Source organism: Colletotrichum spaethianum (assembly GCF_022836535.1).
Source record: "Colletotrichum spaethianum MAFF 239500 DNA, contig54, whole genome shotgun sequence".
Taxonomy (NCBI): Eukaryota; Fungi; Ascomycota; class Sordariomycetes; order Glomerellales; family Glomerellaceae; genus Colletotrichum; species Colletotrichum spaethianum.
Genome location: NW_026054824.1, coordinates 642 through 18448, shown reverse-complemented (window position 1 = coordinate 18448; position 17807 = coordinate 642). Strand labels below are relative to the sequence as shown.

Below are 17807 nucleotides of genomic sequence, written 5' to 3'. Positions count from 1 at the left end.
ACTACTTAGAACTAAAGAAGCAAAAGAAGTTAATACTGCTATTCTAGAATATATAAATAAGAATAATATAAATAAGAATAAAATAAAAGACTTCAATACAGATAACGGTCTAGAATTTAATAATAATACTATAAATTATACCTATATAATTAAAGGGATAAATCATAATATAAAAGTACCTTATACTCACAAGCCTAACAGTATAATAAAAAGAGTAATAAGGACTATAACTAATAAAATAAGAGCTATGCTTTTATAGGCAAATTTACCTTTATATTTATAGGGAGAAGCTGCTTTAACAGCAGTAGATCTATATAATATAACCCCTTATAAAGCTCTTAACTATAAGACCCCTTATGAAATAAGTAATAATAATATAAAGCCTAATATTAATAATATAGTAACTTTTAAATCTATATATTACTATAAGAATAAGGATCCTAAGATAAAAAAGCTAAATAATAAGGCTATAAAAGCTATAATACTTAACTATAAAAATAATATATATAAAGTATATAATTTTCAAAAGAAAACTTCCTTTTAGACTAAAGATATAGTTATTCTAGAAAATCAGTTTATACCTCCTACTATTAATAATAATAATATAAATATAAATAATAATATAAATATAAATAATAAAGAAAATAGTAGTAATAATAAGATATCTCTACGTGACTATAAAAGTAAAAGGGAAGACTTAAATCCTAGAGGTATAAATATAAAGCCAATAAATAATAATAATATAACAAATAATAATAATTATAATAATTACAATTGTAATAATTGTAATAATCATAATTGTAATAATTATAATAATAATAATAAATCCAAGATAATAGTAGAAATTCCTAAGCAAAATAATAATAAGCTTAAAGACTATAAATAGGTAGCAGACCAAGAAAGCGCTTTATATACTATAAAAGACTACCCTATAATTAAACTAATACTTTCCACTATAAATAATCAAAATAACAAAATAAATAGGTTTAATAAAGCTATATATATCCTTACTATAACAACAGATAAAGACCCTACTACCTATAAAAAGGCTATAATCTCTACTTCTAGAGATAAATAGATTCAAGCAATGGTTTTAGAGGTTAATAACTTACATAATATACATACTTAGATAATACTTCCTCTACCTAAAGGAATTAAGCCCTTAGAAAGAAGATAGGTATATAAATTAAAAACGGATATAAATAATAATCCGTTAAAATATAAAGCTAGGTAGGTAGTACAGGGTTTTAATCAATATATAGGTATTGATTATCTAGAAACCTTTAGTACTACCTATAAACCTGAGAATTATAGAGCTATATTTATAATAGGAATAAAGCTAGGCTGGTTTTTTTAGGCAATTTGATATCTCTAATGCCTTTTGCTATGCTGATATAGATAAAGAAATATAGGTAAAATTACCTACAGGTTTCTCTTATAACTATAAAACAAATACCCTAGAATATACAGATAATCTAACAGAAAAAGCTTTATATTATAAGCTTAAAAAGGCCCTATATGGTCTAAAACAGAGCCCTAGACTCTAGTATAATGTTACGACCCAACAAGCATAACATAACCAGGGTCGCCCCACGGGCGCCTAGCGGTTACGAGACAAGGTTATATGCGGGATGGCACGGGAACACGTCAATCCCCTCTCGGAACAGAAGAACTAAGGAAGGTCACGTGAAGATAAGAAGGACCGACAACAGATAAGCGGTCCATGACCCAGGACCGACATGCCAAGGATCGGTCCTCATCGAGGACCGACTTCAGGAGATCGGTCCCGACAGGGCAACAATAGGATATAAGGACAATCGTTCCAACCAGACTAGATACCTTCCATAGCTCTTCAGCAATCAACTTCGTGATTCACTCTCTCATAAGTGACTCTTAGATTATCCTTCTGTTGTGAAGCTATAAAGCTATCTACGCCTAGACGTGCCTGACTGATCACCAGACACCAACAGACCAGCAAGATTACCAACAAGACTTACCTTACTGTTACCGAGTATCGACCTCAGCTGCCTATTAGCAGAAAACACCACTGTCGGATATCTGACCGTAACATATAAGTAGTTAAGATCTATAATTATAAAACTAGGCTTTAAAGAATCCCCTTATAATAAAGGTATCTTTATAGCTAATAATAATAATATAAGAGCTATAATAGCCTGTTACATAGACGATATAATAATAGTAGCTCCTATAAATAAAGATATAGAATATTTCTATAATAATATAAATAAAGATTTACAGATACAAGACTTAGGAATTCCACATACGTTTTTAGGGAACGAAATATATATAGATAAAGCAAATAAGATCTTATATATCCATCAAACCAAATATACAAATAAAATACTAGAAAAGTATAATAAAAAGGATACTTATCCTTATAATACGCCTATAAATCCTGCTATTAAGCTTAGGAAAAATACAGGGCAAGCAACAAAAGAAGAAATAACTCAATATCAACAAGAGATAGGATCTCTACTCTTCTTAAGTCTTAAGACTAGGCCAGATATAACATATCTAGTTAATATATATGCTTGTTATATAAGTAACCCATCTAAAGAGTATTTTATTGCGCTTAATAGAATATAGGGATATATAAATAAATATCCTAATCTAAGATTAATATATAACTATAATATTAATTTACAGTTAGTTATATTTTCAGACTCTAATTAGGCTAGAGACTTAGACGATAGAATGTCTACTACTGGATATATAAGTACCCTAGGGTACTATAATATAATAAGCTAAAATAGTATAAAACAGAAGACTATTACTTTATCTACTTGTAAAGCTAAATATATGGCTTTATGTAAAGCTATAAAGGAATCTATATACCTATATAACTCTTTTTCCTATATATATAATAACTTAAGGTTAAATATAACGTTAAATAAGCCTATTATTTTAATAGATAATGAGGCAACACAACGTATAACAGAAAACCCAGAGCTTAATAAGAAATCTAAACATATAGATATAAAATATCACTTTTCTAGACAAGCTATCTATAATAATCAAGTCTCTTTATACCATATCTATACAAAAAATAATATAGCAGATATATTTACTAAATCTGTTAATAAAGAAGTATTTAAATACTTTATAGAGACTATAAATCTTAATAAAAAGGGGTTTTTACCTAAAGAAACTATAGATAATAAAGAAATACTTTCTAAAAAGAAAGTAATACAGCTTAAATACTAAGGTTTCCCCTTTATAAATTTTTTTTTTTTTCCTTTAAGGGTTTTTAACTATAACTATAACTATAACTATTTTTCTTAAAATTTTCCTTATATAAGGTTTTTATAAGTTTTTATATAAAATAAGTTATATCTATAACTTAGATATAACTTAAGGAGAAAACTAAGAATTAAGAAGTAAAATTCTTATAATTCTTATATATAAATCTCTTTATAACTTTATAACTAAAAGTCCTATAAATATATAGTTATTTTTTCTAGATTCTTCTTGAAAAATAACCTATAAAAGTATATATTACTATATATAACTATACTAATACAAACTACTGCAAACTAATGCAGTCTACTGCATATAAACGCATATACTTCTAAGCATTACATATGCCGGCGCTTATGCTTATCTACGGGCATATACAGGCATATATATACATATACAAGAAACTATAAGTACCTCTCGGCACTTAGATATACGCTTAGATATACACTTAGATACTATACGTATCTAAGGGACTTTCTATATAACTAAGAGATATCCCCTCTACTTAGACAGTTTTTAATAACAACGAGAAAAAACGATACCTTAACGGTTAATATATATATATACCTTTTCTGTCTACCTTTATTCTTCTCTACTTTTCCTTGTAACTATTTATGAATAACCCCCTGTTATTCTTACTGTATCTTATGCTTTTAGAGTTTATTAAAGCTTATTTTATTATTACTAATATACTTTATACTTATTGTTTTTATATAAAGACTATTTATTGTTTTAGTAAAGGTTCTTTTTATTATTAAAGCTATATTAAGGCTAAGAAGCCTTGTAATAGTATTTTAGTAGCTTTTACTTATAAGTATCTTTTAATTAAATATAGTTCTTTTTATTTAACTTTTGTTTATAGTATAAAAATTAAATACTTAATAAAAAAAGTAGAATAAGAAAAAGGAGGTAGTAAGTAAAGAGCTTTTAAGGCTTTATAAAGAGCTTACTTAATTATAGTTTTTAATAATTACTATAGCTAGCTATTTGTCTAGGATTTAGAAAACTCAGAAACTTGTTTGTGAGCGTTAAGCTAAAACCTTTTATTATAATATATAAGAAATTAATGAGTCTAATGCCTTGGAGTTAGTATTAGATGCTTATGAACAAGGAATAGTAGAGGAGTTGTAATTTATGTAGATGCCTAATGACGTGGACTAGTTCTTGTATAAGCTTAGTGATAAGTTCTTGGACTTAAGGCTATTAGTATAGGCGTCTGGTTCTAAAGTGTCTGTAAGTTATAATAGTCCTAGAGTAGCTGTTAAGAGTGCTAGAGGTTCTTAATTGGTTCTTATAAGTTGTTCTTATATTTATACCTTTTCTATTTAATAAGATATTATACTTTTTTATTTTCTTTTTATTTATTAATAATTTATTTGACTTTATATTCTAGTTTATTTAGTTCTATAATAATATAATTATTAGTATTTAATTCTTATAGTACTAGTTTAAGTAGTATAATATAAAAAACTAAATAGATCTTTATTATATTTAGTAAATTAAATTTAAAGTTAACATTTAAGATTTTCTGAATAATTTTAAAAAATCTAAGTTTTTTATAGTCTAATTTATTACTTAGTTATTTTGTTTTAATATTACGTTATAAAAGATATATACTATTTCTCTTTTTAAAGGTTAGTCCCTTAACCCTTAATATGTTAACGTATTTCTTTATTTATACTTTAATAAATTTAAGATCTTTAGTAATATTCTCTTGGATTTCTTGTAATTTGTTGTAATTTATTATAGCTTTTAGTGCTTATAGTCCTTATTAAGGTTCTTTATATACTATAGGTTTAAATCTGTAATTCAGGTAGAATAAGGAGTTTAGTATACTTTCTTTTATAGCGCTGTTGTAAGCGAATTAGGTTATTAGTAGTAATAGTACCTAATTATCTTAGTTATAGTTAATATAATATTATAAATACTATTCTAGTATTTAGTTAATTTGTTTAGTTTGTTTATTAGTTTGTAGGTAAAAAGCGGTTAATAGCTTATAATTAGCTCCTAGTTACAAAATCAGGGATTTTTAAAACTTAGATATAAATAGTTTATCTTTATTAGATACGATTTCCTTAGGTAATCTATAGTTACTAATAATATATTTTAAAAACGTATACACTAGGTCTTCTATTATACTTAACTCTAAGTATAAGATAAAGTATATGTATTTTGTAAGTTAATTAATAATAACTAATATACTATTATAGTAGGTTTTTATAAATAATTCTCTTAACTTAAGGAGTTTAATAATAAAGTCTAAAGAGATTAAGTGCTAGGCTTCTAGTAGTACTGGTAATAGTTATAATTGTTTATATAGTTTATATAGACTATTTTTATTTTTTTATATATATTATAATTCTTAATAGCTAAAGCTACTTTTGTTTAAGTAACTTAGGTATTATAATATTATTAAATTTATTTAAATGTCTTAGTAACTTCTTAGTGTTTATAGGCCTTAGTACTATAAATCTCTATGATTTGTTTAAGTGTTATTTTACTAGTTATACTAATATTAATATAGGTACTAATTATAATAAGTTTTTGTACTAAAATAAGGTTATTATTATTATTCTTTTTAAGGATAACTTAAATTTCTTCTAGTACTAGGGTTTTATAGTCTAGTCTTTAGCTTAAGGTATTAGCTTTTCTGTTTTTAGATCCTTTAACGTAAATAATCTTAAAGTTAAATTCTAATAAGAATTTAAATTATTTAATTTATTATTTATTAAAGACTTTAGAGGTAGTAAAGTAAATAAGGTTCTTATAGTTAGTGTAGACCTTGACTTTATGTTTAGTTCTAAATAACTAAGGTTTTTATTCTTAGAAAGCTTTAATAATTACTATAAGTTTTTTGTTATAGATTTAGTAATTAAGCTTAGTTTTACTAAGCTTCTAAGAAAAGAAAGCGTAAAGGTATAGCTTTCCTTTGTTATTGCGTTAATTAAGTTGTCTACTAATAGTATAATTTAAAGTATTAGTTTCTAGTTTAAAAGGTTTTCTTAAGTCTAGGATAACCAGAACTAGTTTAAAATAAACTTATTACTTAACTTTTTTAAAGGCTTTTTTTTGTTCTTTAGTCTATTTAAAGGGTATATCCTTTTTAATAAGCTTAATAAGGGGGTTAATTTTACTAGAATATTTTTTAAGGAATTATTAATAAAAGTTAATAAATCCTAAAAAGGATTAAATGTTTTTAATATTTTAAGGTTAAGGCTAGTCCTTAATGGCTATGATTTTTCTATTTTTTATTTAGATCTCTTTTAGTGTAATAATAAATCCTAAGAAGTTAACTTATTAACTATAAAATATGCTCTTTTTAGGTTTAACTAGTAATTTAGCTTTTTATAGTTATTAAAGTATAGTATAAATATGCTTTTTGTGTTCCTTAAGGATATAAGAATAAATAAGTATATTATTTAGGTAAATAATAATAAATATATCTAGAAACTCTCTTAGGACATAGTTAATTATTGTTTAGAAGGTAGTAGGTATATTAGTGAGTCTAAAAGGTATAACTAAGTACTTAAAGTTGCTTTTCTTAGTGTAGAAATACGTCTTCTATTCCTTGTTTTTCTTTATCTTGATTAGGTTATAGGCTCCTTTAAGGTTAATAGTTATAAACTATTTTGTGTGGTATAGCTGGTCTTATAATTCTAAGATAAGAGGTAATAGGTAATAGTTCTTAATTATAATGTTATTAAGTTATTAGTAATTTATATAGAGTTATAGTTTATTATTTTTTTTTAGTATAAATAATATTAGATATTTTGTAAGGGATATTAATAGTTAAATATAACCTTTATATAAGTTTTCTTTAAGGTATTTATTAAGTATTTTATGTTTTGTTTTATTAAGTCTATAGATTTTATGAAATTTCAGGTATACTCTTTCTTTAAGCGGGATCTTTTGATTATATAAGCTATGTTTAAGTAAGCTAGTCTCTAATTCTTTAGTAAAAAGTTTAGTGTACTTATAGTATTATTCTAGGATTAGAGAGAAGCATTTCTTTTCTTATTAATTATTAATAAATTATTTAAATTATTTATTTTTTATAGGTTTAATTCTTTTAATATATATAACATATCTATGTTACTTTAATTCACTTAGGGGTTATAGCTTATAACGCTACCTTATAGTTAAATCTCTCTATTAGAGTTAGCTTATTCTCTAATCTATACTTAGGTTATATTATTATAACTATAGGATTCTAAGAATAATATCTATATCTCTAATTTATATTATATTAAAGATTAGATGTTCTTAATAGTCATAGGTAATTATAGAGAGTTACGTGGTTTCTCTATTAATAGTGCCTCTACTATACTTAACTGTTTCTTCTTCTACGTTTTATAAGGTATAGAGATTCTTCTTGAATCTCTATGTGATTCTTTATTAATTCACTAGTTAAAGTAACATCAAGTTTGCTTATACTCCACTATTAATTATAACCTAAGTAGGCTATCCTTTAATATAGACGCTTAGGACAAGGTGTAAGGCGTCTGTTGTTATAGCAAGGTATAAAGACTTCCTTAGTATTACCTTCTACTGTCTCTATATAATTAGCGTCCCTAGTTTTTTAAGTAGTATTAATAGGCTTACTTTCCCTTTATGTCTACTAGTTTTATCTCAAGGGGTATTTATTCTCTGATTTAGGTTCTCTAGGCCTTTACTTTACCTATATAATACATTATATATTCGTTATATATACATTTAGACTAATGTCTAATTAGTCTATTATAGTATAAAACTAGGTGTTCTAGACTAAGTTATATATATAATTAGTTTACTTTAAATTCCTTGACTATCTATATGCTAAGTTAGTAATAAAGGTAGATTATAGGGATTAGCTACTACTTCCTTTGTTAAGGAAAAAAGTTATTAAGTTCTTTATTCTAGAGGTAGAACTAGTATTTATTATAAATATAGTTAGCCTAAAACACTTTAGTGTAGTGTATATATTTTTAGTTAAGGTACTTGTAGTCTCTAAATATAGGTTCCTCTAGGATAAATACTACTAGTTTCTTATTAATTCCAGTATCATTTATTCTATAAAACTAGACTTCTTAATTATCCTTATCCTTTTTATATTATAGTTAGTACTTAAAGTAATTCTTCTTAGTAAGCTAAGCCTTTTTAACTATTAAGTTATTACTAAAGTTAATATTTATTTATATAACTATTAGTTTATTTAGGTTATAATAAGTTAAGCTTTAGTTAGCTTTATAAAGCTATATTTCTTTTTTATAAAAGACTTTTTATCTAGTGTTTAATTTATTAAAGGATTCTTTTTTTTCTAAGAATAATATAAATATAATTATTTTAGTTTTTTTTTTAATATCTTTATAAGATATTAATTATATAGAGGTTTAGCTTAATCTTTTAAGATCTATAAGTTACTTAGTAGCCTTTTTTCTAAGCTTACTTAAGGGTTTAAACTTATTAAGTAATTCCTTATATTCTTCTTTAGAGCTTATTTTTTTACTAAGTACTTTAATTAATTCCTAAGGTATAAGTTCTTTAAACCTAAGTCTTAAAAGAGAAAATCTAGGTTATTATAGTTATTTCTATTCTATAGCTACTATCTTAGTAGGCTTCCTAGGTTTAATACTTCTTTTTTCCTTAAAAGTGTTCTTAAAGTCCTCCTTAAGTACCTATTATTTCTGGAAGTTCTTTTAGGCTTATATATATAGTTAAAGTTATTCCTTAATAACTTTCAAGGTATTAAGTATACAGGGGTTATCTTCTTTACTTTATATAGCTTTCTTAGCTTAAATAAGCTTAGTAATTAGCTATTAGTTTTGTTACTCTAGTTATTAAACTATAGTTTATTCTAGGTAGCCTCTTTTCTAGGTTTATTAAGAGATTACTATAGTTCTATGTTTAGGCTATTATAAGTACTATTTTGCTTATTCTTTTTGTTCTTAATAAACTAAACAGTTATTATTAAAGTAAGTAATCTAGTTCCTTTATTTATAAAAAGCTTTTTTTTTTATTATATTAACTTTTTTAATGCCTTTAAGTATAAGTTAGTTCTAAAGTCGTTTAGGCTATTTATAGTTCTTAGCTATATAGCTAAGCTTCTTATAGTTATAGTATTTAAAGTCCTTTAGATCCTAGTGGTTCTAGTAAGGCTTCCTAGTTATAACACTAACGTCTATAAGTCTATTATGTTACTTATAAGAGGTACTTAGCTTACTATGTTATTAGTTATTTTACTAGTATAAGTTAAGCTATAAATTCCTAAGTCCTTATAGTATATACTTCTTACTAGTATTTAGCTAAAAGCAGCATATTTCTCCTTTTTCTTTCTATTATTTATATAATCTAGTATTAATTCTAACTATAATTTCTATATATTATAAGAAATTATTAAGTTAGTTAAGCTTAAATAGCTTATCCTTCACGTCTTTCTTAAGTCCTTAATAAAACATAAATATCTTAGTATTATTAGTATAGTTAAGTTATATATAGATTCTTTAAAATTCTATAACATAATTAGTAATTAACTTAGTTTATTTAAGGTTTAATAAATCTTATTTAGCTTATTACTTTTTATCTAGATCTTAGAACAAGGATTTTAAGGTATACTTAAATTCTATAAAACTCCTAAAGATTTACTAGGTCTCTAGGTTATAGTGTTTTAGCGTCTTACTATCTAAGTAGTCTTTTAGGTAAGGTTTAAACTAAGAGAGGACTTGTTCTTTGAAGAAGGTACCTATATAGATAATTCTCTTTGTCTCTGTATAGAAGTTACTAGAGTAAAACGTCTAGTAGGTCTTAACTTATATTAAGAATCCTTTAAGCGTTTTAAGGGTTTTGTTATAGGTAATAAGAGAGTTAAGCTTAAGTTTCTCTTTTTTATTTACTAAGGTTAAGATAATGTTAGTAGTAGCTTAAAGAGTATAAACTTCTTCTCTAAGGTTATTAGTTTACTAGACCTTAGCCTGAAGTTAATTAAGAAGTACTATATTATTATTAAACATCTATTATATATCTATAATATCCTTATAGGCCTTCTTGAGTTATTTAGTTATTTTAGTATTATTATTCTTATTACTAGAGGATTTAGTGCTCTTTATTTTTTAGTTTAAACTTATAGGTTTAAGGGGTATAATTACCTTTTTTTTAGATTTACTAGAAGATAAAGTTAAGGTAGCCTTAGAGGATATTATTACTGTTTAGTAAGTATTAAGGTTAATTTACTAAACAAGAGTAATTAAAGTATTATAGTTAGATATCTAATAGTAGTGTTTTTTGCTAATAGGTAGCTAAGGTTAATACTTAGTAACAGTAAAGTAAGTCTTGTTAGTAATCTTGTTGGTCTATTAGTGTCTAGTAATTAGTTAGGTACGTCTAGGCGTAGATAGCTTTATAGCTTTATAACAGAAAAATAATCTAAGAGTTACTTATAAGAGAGTGAATTATGAAGTTGATTACTAAAGAGCTATAGAAGGTATCTAGTCTAGTTAGAATAATTGTCTTTATATCCTATTATTGCCTTGTTAGGACTGATCTCCTGAAGTTAGTCCTTGATGAGGACTAATCCTTAGTATATTAGTCCTAGGTTATAAACTGCTTATCTATTGTTAGTCCTTCTTATCTTTATATAACTTTCCTTAGTTCTTTTGTTCTAAGGGGAGATTAATGTGTTCCTGTGTTATTCTATATATAACCTTGTCTTATAACCGCTAGGTGCCTGTGGGGTAACCCTGGTTATGTTATGCTTGTTGGGTCGTAACACTTAAGTATTTGGTTAATTTTTTTAGTTTATTTGTTAGTTTATAGGTAAAAAGTAGTTAATAGCTTATAATTAGCTTTTAGTTATAAAATCAGAGATTTTTAAAACTTAGATATAAATAGTTTGTTTTTATTAGATATAATTTCTTTAAGTAATCTATAGTTATTAATAATATATTTTAAAAACGTATATATTAAGTCTTTTATTATATTTAACTTTAAGTATAAGATAAAGTATATATATTTTATAAGTTAATTAATAATAACTAATATATTATTATAATAGGTTTTTATAAGTAGTTTTTTTAACTTAGAGAGTTTAATAATAAAGTTTAAAGAGATTAAGTACTAGGCTTCTAGTAGTACTAGTAGTAGTTATAATTATTTATATAGTTTATATAGACTAAATTCTTTTTTTATATATATATTATAACGTACATACATAGTGAGTCGCCTATCATAGTAAGTTACCTACTTCCCCTTCCTTCTACACCTTCCCTTTTCCTCTTAGCTTTACTCTATATACAATAATGAGTTTTACTTTAAATAAAAGCCATATTCTCTTTTTGCTCTAAGCTATTAAAAAAGACCTAAAATTATCGATATAAAAGACTACTTTTATCTATAACGTCCTAAAAATAATACTTTACAATTAACGCATTAGATAACTACTATAACAAGAAACATAATTAAAATTAATAAAGATAACTAAGCTAGAAGAAATAGTGATTCTTAAATAAGTTATTAATTTAATTAATTAAAGATTTCTACTATAACTTAATAATATATAAGATATAGCTAATTACCTCTTTAATAAACGCAACATAATATGTATTAGACCCTAATAAGTAAAGAACTTTATATAACGCTAACTATAACTTAAGACATATTTTTAATATAAAATTAACTATTAAAGGGTATTAGCTAAGGATCTTATAATTATATAAGCCTAGTTTACTTTTATATAAAATATAATTATAAAGTATAAAATCTATAATAATAATATTTATAATTTTAATAAGACAGGCTTCTTAATAGGAATACTATTATACACAAAAGTTGTTACAACTTCTAACTATAAGAAAAGGCCTTATATAAAGTAGCCTAGTAATTACAAATAGGTTTCTATTATTCAGGGCATATATATAGATAACTAGGTGTTACCTTTGTATATTATTATTAAAGGCAAATATTACCTCTTCTCTTAGTATACTAATAGCTAATTCTTACCTTAATAGCATGTCCACTTTAGTAAAAATAAATAAACTATAAATAAGATTAGCCTAGATTAGTTATAGTATTTTAAAAAATACATAAAGTCTTATATAAAGGGTATTAAGTAGCTCTTAATCCTTAATAGCTATAATAGCTATAAGTCTACTAAGTTTAATTCCCTTAGATACGTATAGTATCTAAGCGTATATCTAAGCGTATATCTAAGCGCTAAGAGGTACTTATATGTTTCTTATGTATGTATATATATGCTTATATATGCCTATAGATAGGTATAAGCGCCGGTATATATAATGCTTAGAAGTATATACGTTTATATATAGTAGACTAAATTAGTTTACAGTAGTGTGTATTAGTATAGTTATATATAGTAATATATACTTTTATAGGTTATTTTTTAAGAAGAATCTAGAAAAAATAACTATGTATTTATAAGACTTTTAGTTATAGAGTTATAAAGAGATTTATATATAAGAGTTATAAGAATTTTACTTCTTAATTCTTAGTATAACTATATTATTATAAAACTAAATAAACTAAAATATAAAATTAAATTAATTACTAGTAAATAAATAAAAAATAAAAAAATATAGTATTTTATTAAATAAAAAAGATATAAATATAAGAATAACTTATAAGAACTAATTAAGAACCTTTAATACTCTTAATAGCTACTTTAAAACTATTATAACTTATAGATACTTTAGAACTAGACGCTTATACTAATAGCCTTAAGTCTAAGAACTTATTACTAAGCTTATATAAGAACTAGTTTATATTATTAAGTACCTATATAAACTATAACTTTTTTATTATTCCTTATTTATAAGTATCTAAAGTTAACTTTAAGGCATTAAACTTATTAATTTCTTATATATTATAATAAAAAGTTTTAGCTTAATACTTATAAATAAGTTTCTAAGTTTTCTAAATTTTAAATAAGTAGCTAGTTATAATAGTTATTAAAGACTATAATTAAGTAAGCTTTTTATAAAGCCTTAAAAGCTTTTTACTTATTACCTCTTTTTTGTTATTTTACTTTTTTTATTAAATATTTAATTTTTATACTATAAATAAAAGTTAAATAAAAAAGATTATACCTAATTAAAAGATATATATAAATAAAAGCTATTAAAATACTATTATAAAGCTTTTTAGCTTTAATATAACTTTAATAATAATAAAACTTTTATTAAAATAATAAATAGCTTTTATATAAAAATAATAAATATAAAGTATATTAGTAATAATAAAATAAGCTTTAATAAACTCTAAAAGTATAAAACGCTTATAATTTTTTATTTTTATTTTTTAAGATTTTATTTTTAGTTTTAATTTTTTTACATAACTTAATATAATATTAGTATTATAAATAAATAAAGAAATAAATTTAATAATTCCTTAACTTAAAAAGAATAATTTATTTATAAAGTCTTAAAAATAAAACCTTTAAAGAAAAAACCTAATATTATAACTTAATAAGTATAATATAACTAAAGTTACCTTATAAGTACTTAATAGTTATAAAATAAAGTTATATATAAAATAATATAAAAATATATTAATTTTCTTTTTAAAATAAAAAAACTAAAAAAATTATATAAAAATAAAAAAAACTAATAATAAATAAGTAATCTATAACCTAAGACTAATATACTAAAGATTAGTCTTTATTAAAGACTAACTTTAAGAGATTAATCCTAATAAAGCAACAATAGGATATAAGAATAATTATTCTAACTAAACTAAATATCTTTTATAGCTCTTTAGTAATTAACTCTATAATTCACTCTCTTATAAGTAACTCTTAGATTATCCTTCTATTCTAAAGCTATGAAGCTATCTATACCTAGATATACCTGACTAATCACTAGACACCAATAAACCAGCAAGATTACTAATAAGACTTACTTTACTATTACTAAGTATTAACCTTAGCTACCTATTAGCAGAAAACACCACTGTTAAATATCTAACCATAATATTTAGGATAGTAATAATAAAAAATAAGAAGTTGTTTTAATTAATTTTATATATTATAGTTTAATTAACTTATATAAAAGATAAAAGGGTAAAGAAAAGTAGTTTACTTATTGTGTTAGCTTACTTACTATATAAGTATGTTACTAGTAATTAATTAATAAATCTAAGTAAATAATTACTACTAATAAGTTAATAAAATCAAAATAATAGTAGTTATATAAAACTAGACTTATATATAAAATAGCTTAGATAAGCTTTAAAACAAAGTTTTATAGCTTTTTAATAATTAACTTTATAATTTACTTTACTATAAGTAACTCTTAGATTATTCTTCTATTATAAAGCTATATAACCTACTTATACCTTATATACCTAATTAATTACTAAATACCTATTATAGTTAAATATTTAACAGTAGTGTTTTTTACTAATAGGTAACTAAAGTTAATACTTAATAACAGTAAAGTAAGTCTTATTAATAATCTTACTAGTCTATTAATATCTAGTAATTAGTTAAGTATATCTAAGTGTAAGTAGCTTATAGCTTTATAACAAAAAAATAATCTAAGAGTTATTTATAAAAGAGTAAATTATAAAGTTAATTACTAAAGAGTTATAAAAGGTTTTTATCTTCTTAAAATAAATATCCTTATATCTTAACTCTCTTTTTTAAATTATTTTTACTACTTATAATCCTAGGTAAAGGATTAGTCTTACTAGTTAGTAATCCTTACTAGAGGATCACATTAGATTACTAGTGATCCAACTGATCCGTCACATAACCTTCCCTAGTTCTTCCGTTCTAAGCCCAGTTCGTGCCGTTGGCCTGCATACTTGAATGTCTGGCTACCCTGTTGGCCCCTCCAGGGGTTCGCTTCAGGCTGCACTAGTCACCAACCGGATTTAGGTCGTAATAACGCCTACGACCTAGCCAGATTACCCATAAACCACACTTACTGTTACTAAGTATCGACCTTAGCTATCTATTAGCAGAAAACACCACTGTCAGATATCTGACCGTAACAGTAAAATACGTGTAAACCTTAACAGTTCTAAACTTTTAGGTTTAAGCTCTAATTTTAGAGTAACATAGCATAACACCTAGATGTAGAGACTATATATATAAAATATAAGTCATTTTATATACGCTATAATTTTCTTAGACTTTTAGTTAATAAGCTGACTTAAGATAAAGCTATGGTGAAAAAGAGTAGTTTTGGTGTGAAAGGGGTGCACACAAGGGTAGGGTGCCCAGAAGGGGATGACTTGACTTACTTGGATAATATGCTCTAATTGATTTGTTGAATAACTGCTCTGTCCTCGGAGACATTCGAACCCTTCAGTGCCGTCAACCACTTTAAGCCAATGGTCGTCTGTCTCGCTTTCCCTTCGAGAAAGGCTGTCTCAATGGCTTCGAGACTCTGGTTCCTCGTTTCGGACATACAAACCACGCCGACCAAAACAGAAATCAACGTGCAGCTACCGAAGAAAAAGTACGGACCGTAAGTGGACGCGTCCAGGAAGGGAGGTGTTGTTAAGGCCACAACAAAATTGGTTATCCAGTTGGCGCTCTGCCCTAGTGCGGCACCGCTAGATCTCACTTCGCGGGGCAGGCTTTCCACCAAGAACGCCTTGATGCATATAGCCCACGTCATGTTGAAAATGACAGTGAAAATATAGATGGAGACGATCACAACCCATCGTCCAGCCCCTGTGTCCGGATGTACCTGGTTAGCGGCGTACATAGATCCAATCAGAAACATTATAAAGATGATTCCAGCGCCGCCAATCAATGTAGCGGTTCGACGACCCCAGCTGTCCGCAAATATGGTAGCCGGGACGGTTACAGCCATGATAACTAACGCGGAGACTCCGGACGCCAAGAACGTAGCTTCTTCCGAGGCAACGCCAGCCTGCCGAAATAACAACGGGGCATAGTACAACACGCCATCAATACCAGAGAGTTGTTGTGAGGCCATGAGAAAACATCCAAAAGCGGTCCGAGAACAGAATGGAGATGAAAAAGCTCTCCTGAAGTCTTTGAACGTCTCTAGAATATTGTCGCGCATCCTTATATTTGAGCAGTGCACAGGAGCTTGCCCTGTTTGTGCCAGCATCTCTTGTTGCTCTTCGTTGCTGATGCCAAGTTGAGAGACCACCAAATGAGCTTTGTTGAACTGGCCCTTTGCAACCAGCCAGCGGGGAGACTGCGGGACGAATGTTGTTGTTGCAGCAAGGCCGAAGGCAAAAATCGATTGAATAGCCAGAGGAACACGCCAAGACGCCGAGGATTTCGCGATGCGCCCTGTGCCATAGCATGTGAAATAACCCGTTGCGAGACCAACGGTGATCATGAATTGCGAGAAAGCAACCCAGAAGCCGCGTACCTTTGCTGGTGTTATTTCGCAGATTTGGACAGCAACAGTGCTGGCGAATAGTCCCGTCCCGAGACCCTTTACGGCTCGACCAGTGATGAACATGGCAAGATGTACAGATCCGCACTCGATAGCTGCGCCGATTCCAAATACTGCAGCACCAGTCGATATTATGACAACTCGTCCGTGTTGGTCTGCCAAAGCGCCCGCAAGCAAGGCGCTCATAGCCCCGGTTATCAATAGTGTCGACACAATAGCACCGTGAACGGTCGATGAAAACTCGCCAAAAGATTCTTTGAACGTCGCCATGGCCGTGATTGACCCGATGCTACCGGTGTCGAGGCTGCAAATAGACAACAAGTTAATATTACGTTATTCTCTAACTTTGGAATGCAGTAGATTTGCACTAGAAGGCTTACCCCCAAAGTGACACAACAGCACCAGTAGCGATGCAAGCCTCCACATAAACCGGCGGCATTCTGAAGGTCGTATTATAGTGGCTCACTGTTTTTCAGTGTCTGATTAATTCGCAAAATTATGCGACCAGAGGCACAGTCGGAAATTGTCGTGCGCAGATGGGGATATTTAAAGCATGCTAGACTTCTGCAATCTTAGCCCAGTGTTTGTAGTGGCACTGCAAATCGAGTAATTAGGCTTGCGTTCCCCAGCTCATGAGGTACACAGGTGAACGGCCATCCGCAAGAGGGAAATCCGATCACGTTCCACAAAAACCACGGAAACCACACTCAGAGGGTGATGCGTTGGAGTTTTTGTTCAGCCTCATTCCATATTGGGCCATGCGAGTGATGGCTGATCGGCTAAGTTACCATATCCAGAGCCGCTCCATAAATGAGTGAATAAGCTCCACATGTCGGGGTTGCCCAATCCGGCTTAGTCGATCAAATTAGCATCAGAAGCCAATCAGGACCCAGTTTGAGGTGATTGCATGGTCGGCAAAATTTCCAGATGGAAGCGTTACTTGGCTCTAACAATCCTGCGCTACCTACCTTCAACACTAACGTGGAAAGGCCGAAATCTCGCTGAAAGTCTCATCGACACTTGAGTAAGCTTAAGAAATACTGCCGACTGCATGTTTTGATTTCCAGCGTCTAACCATACAGACCAATGTGGATCAATTGCCATCTCTGGATATCGTCGAACGACCTGCCTTGATGAGAATCAAATCAGACATATAGATTCAACTCGGAAACGGTGATC

The 17807-nt window shown here is 27.3% G+C and overlaps 1 protein-coding gene across 1 annotated transcript; it reads right to left on the bottom strand.

Moving 5' to 3' along the window:
• Window positions 1–15503: 15503 nt before the first annotated feature.
• Window positions 15504–17067, bottom strand: ColSpa_11959 (high-affinity glucose transporter; the record flags this gene model as incomplete). Its single annotated transcript, XM_049278171.1, has 2 exons — window positions 15504–16932; window positions 17009–17067. 2 exons carry the CDS (start codon window positions 17065–17067, stop codon window positions 15504–15506), a joined length of 1488 nt encoding a protein of 495 aa, XP_049134128.1.
• Window positions 17068–17807: the final 740 nt, after the last annotated feature.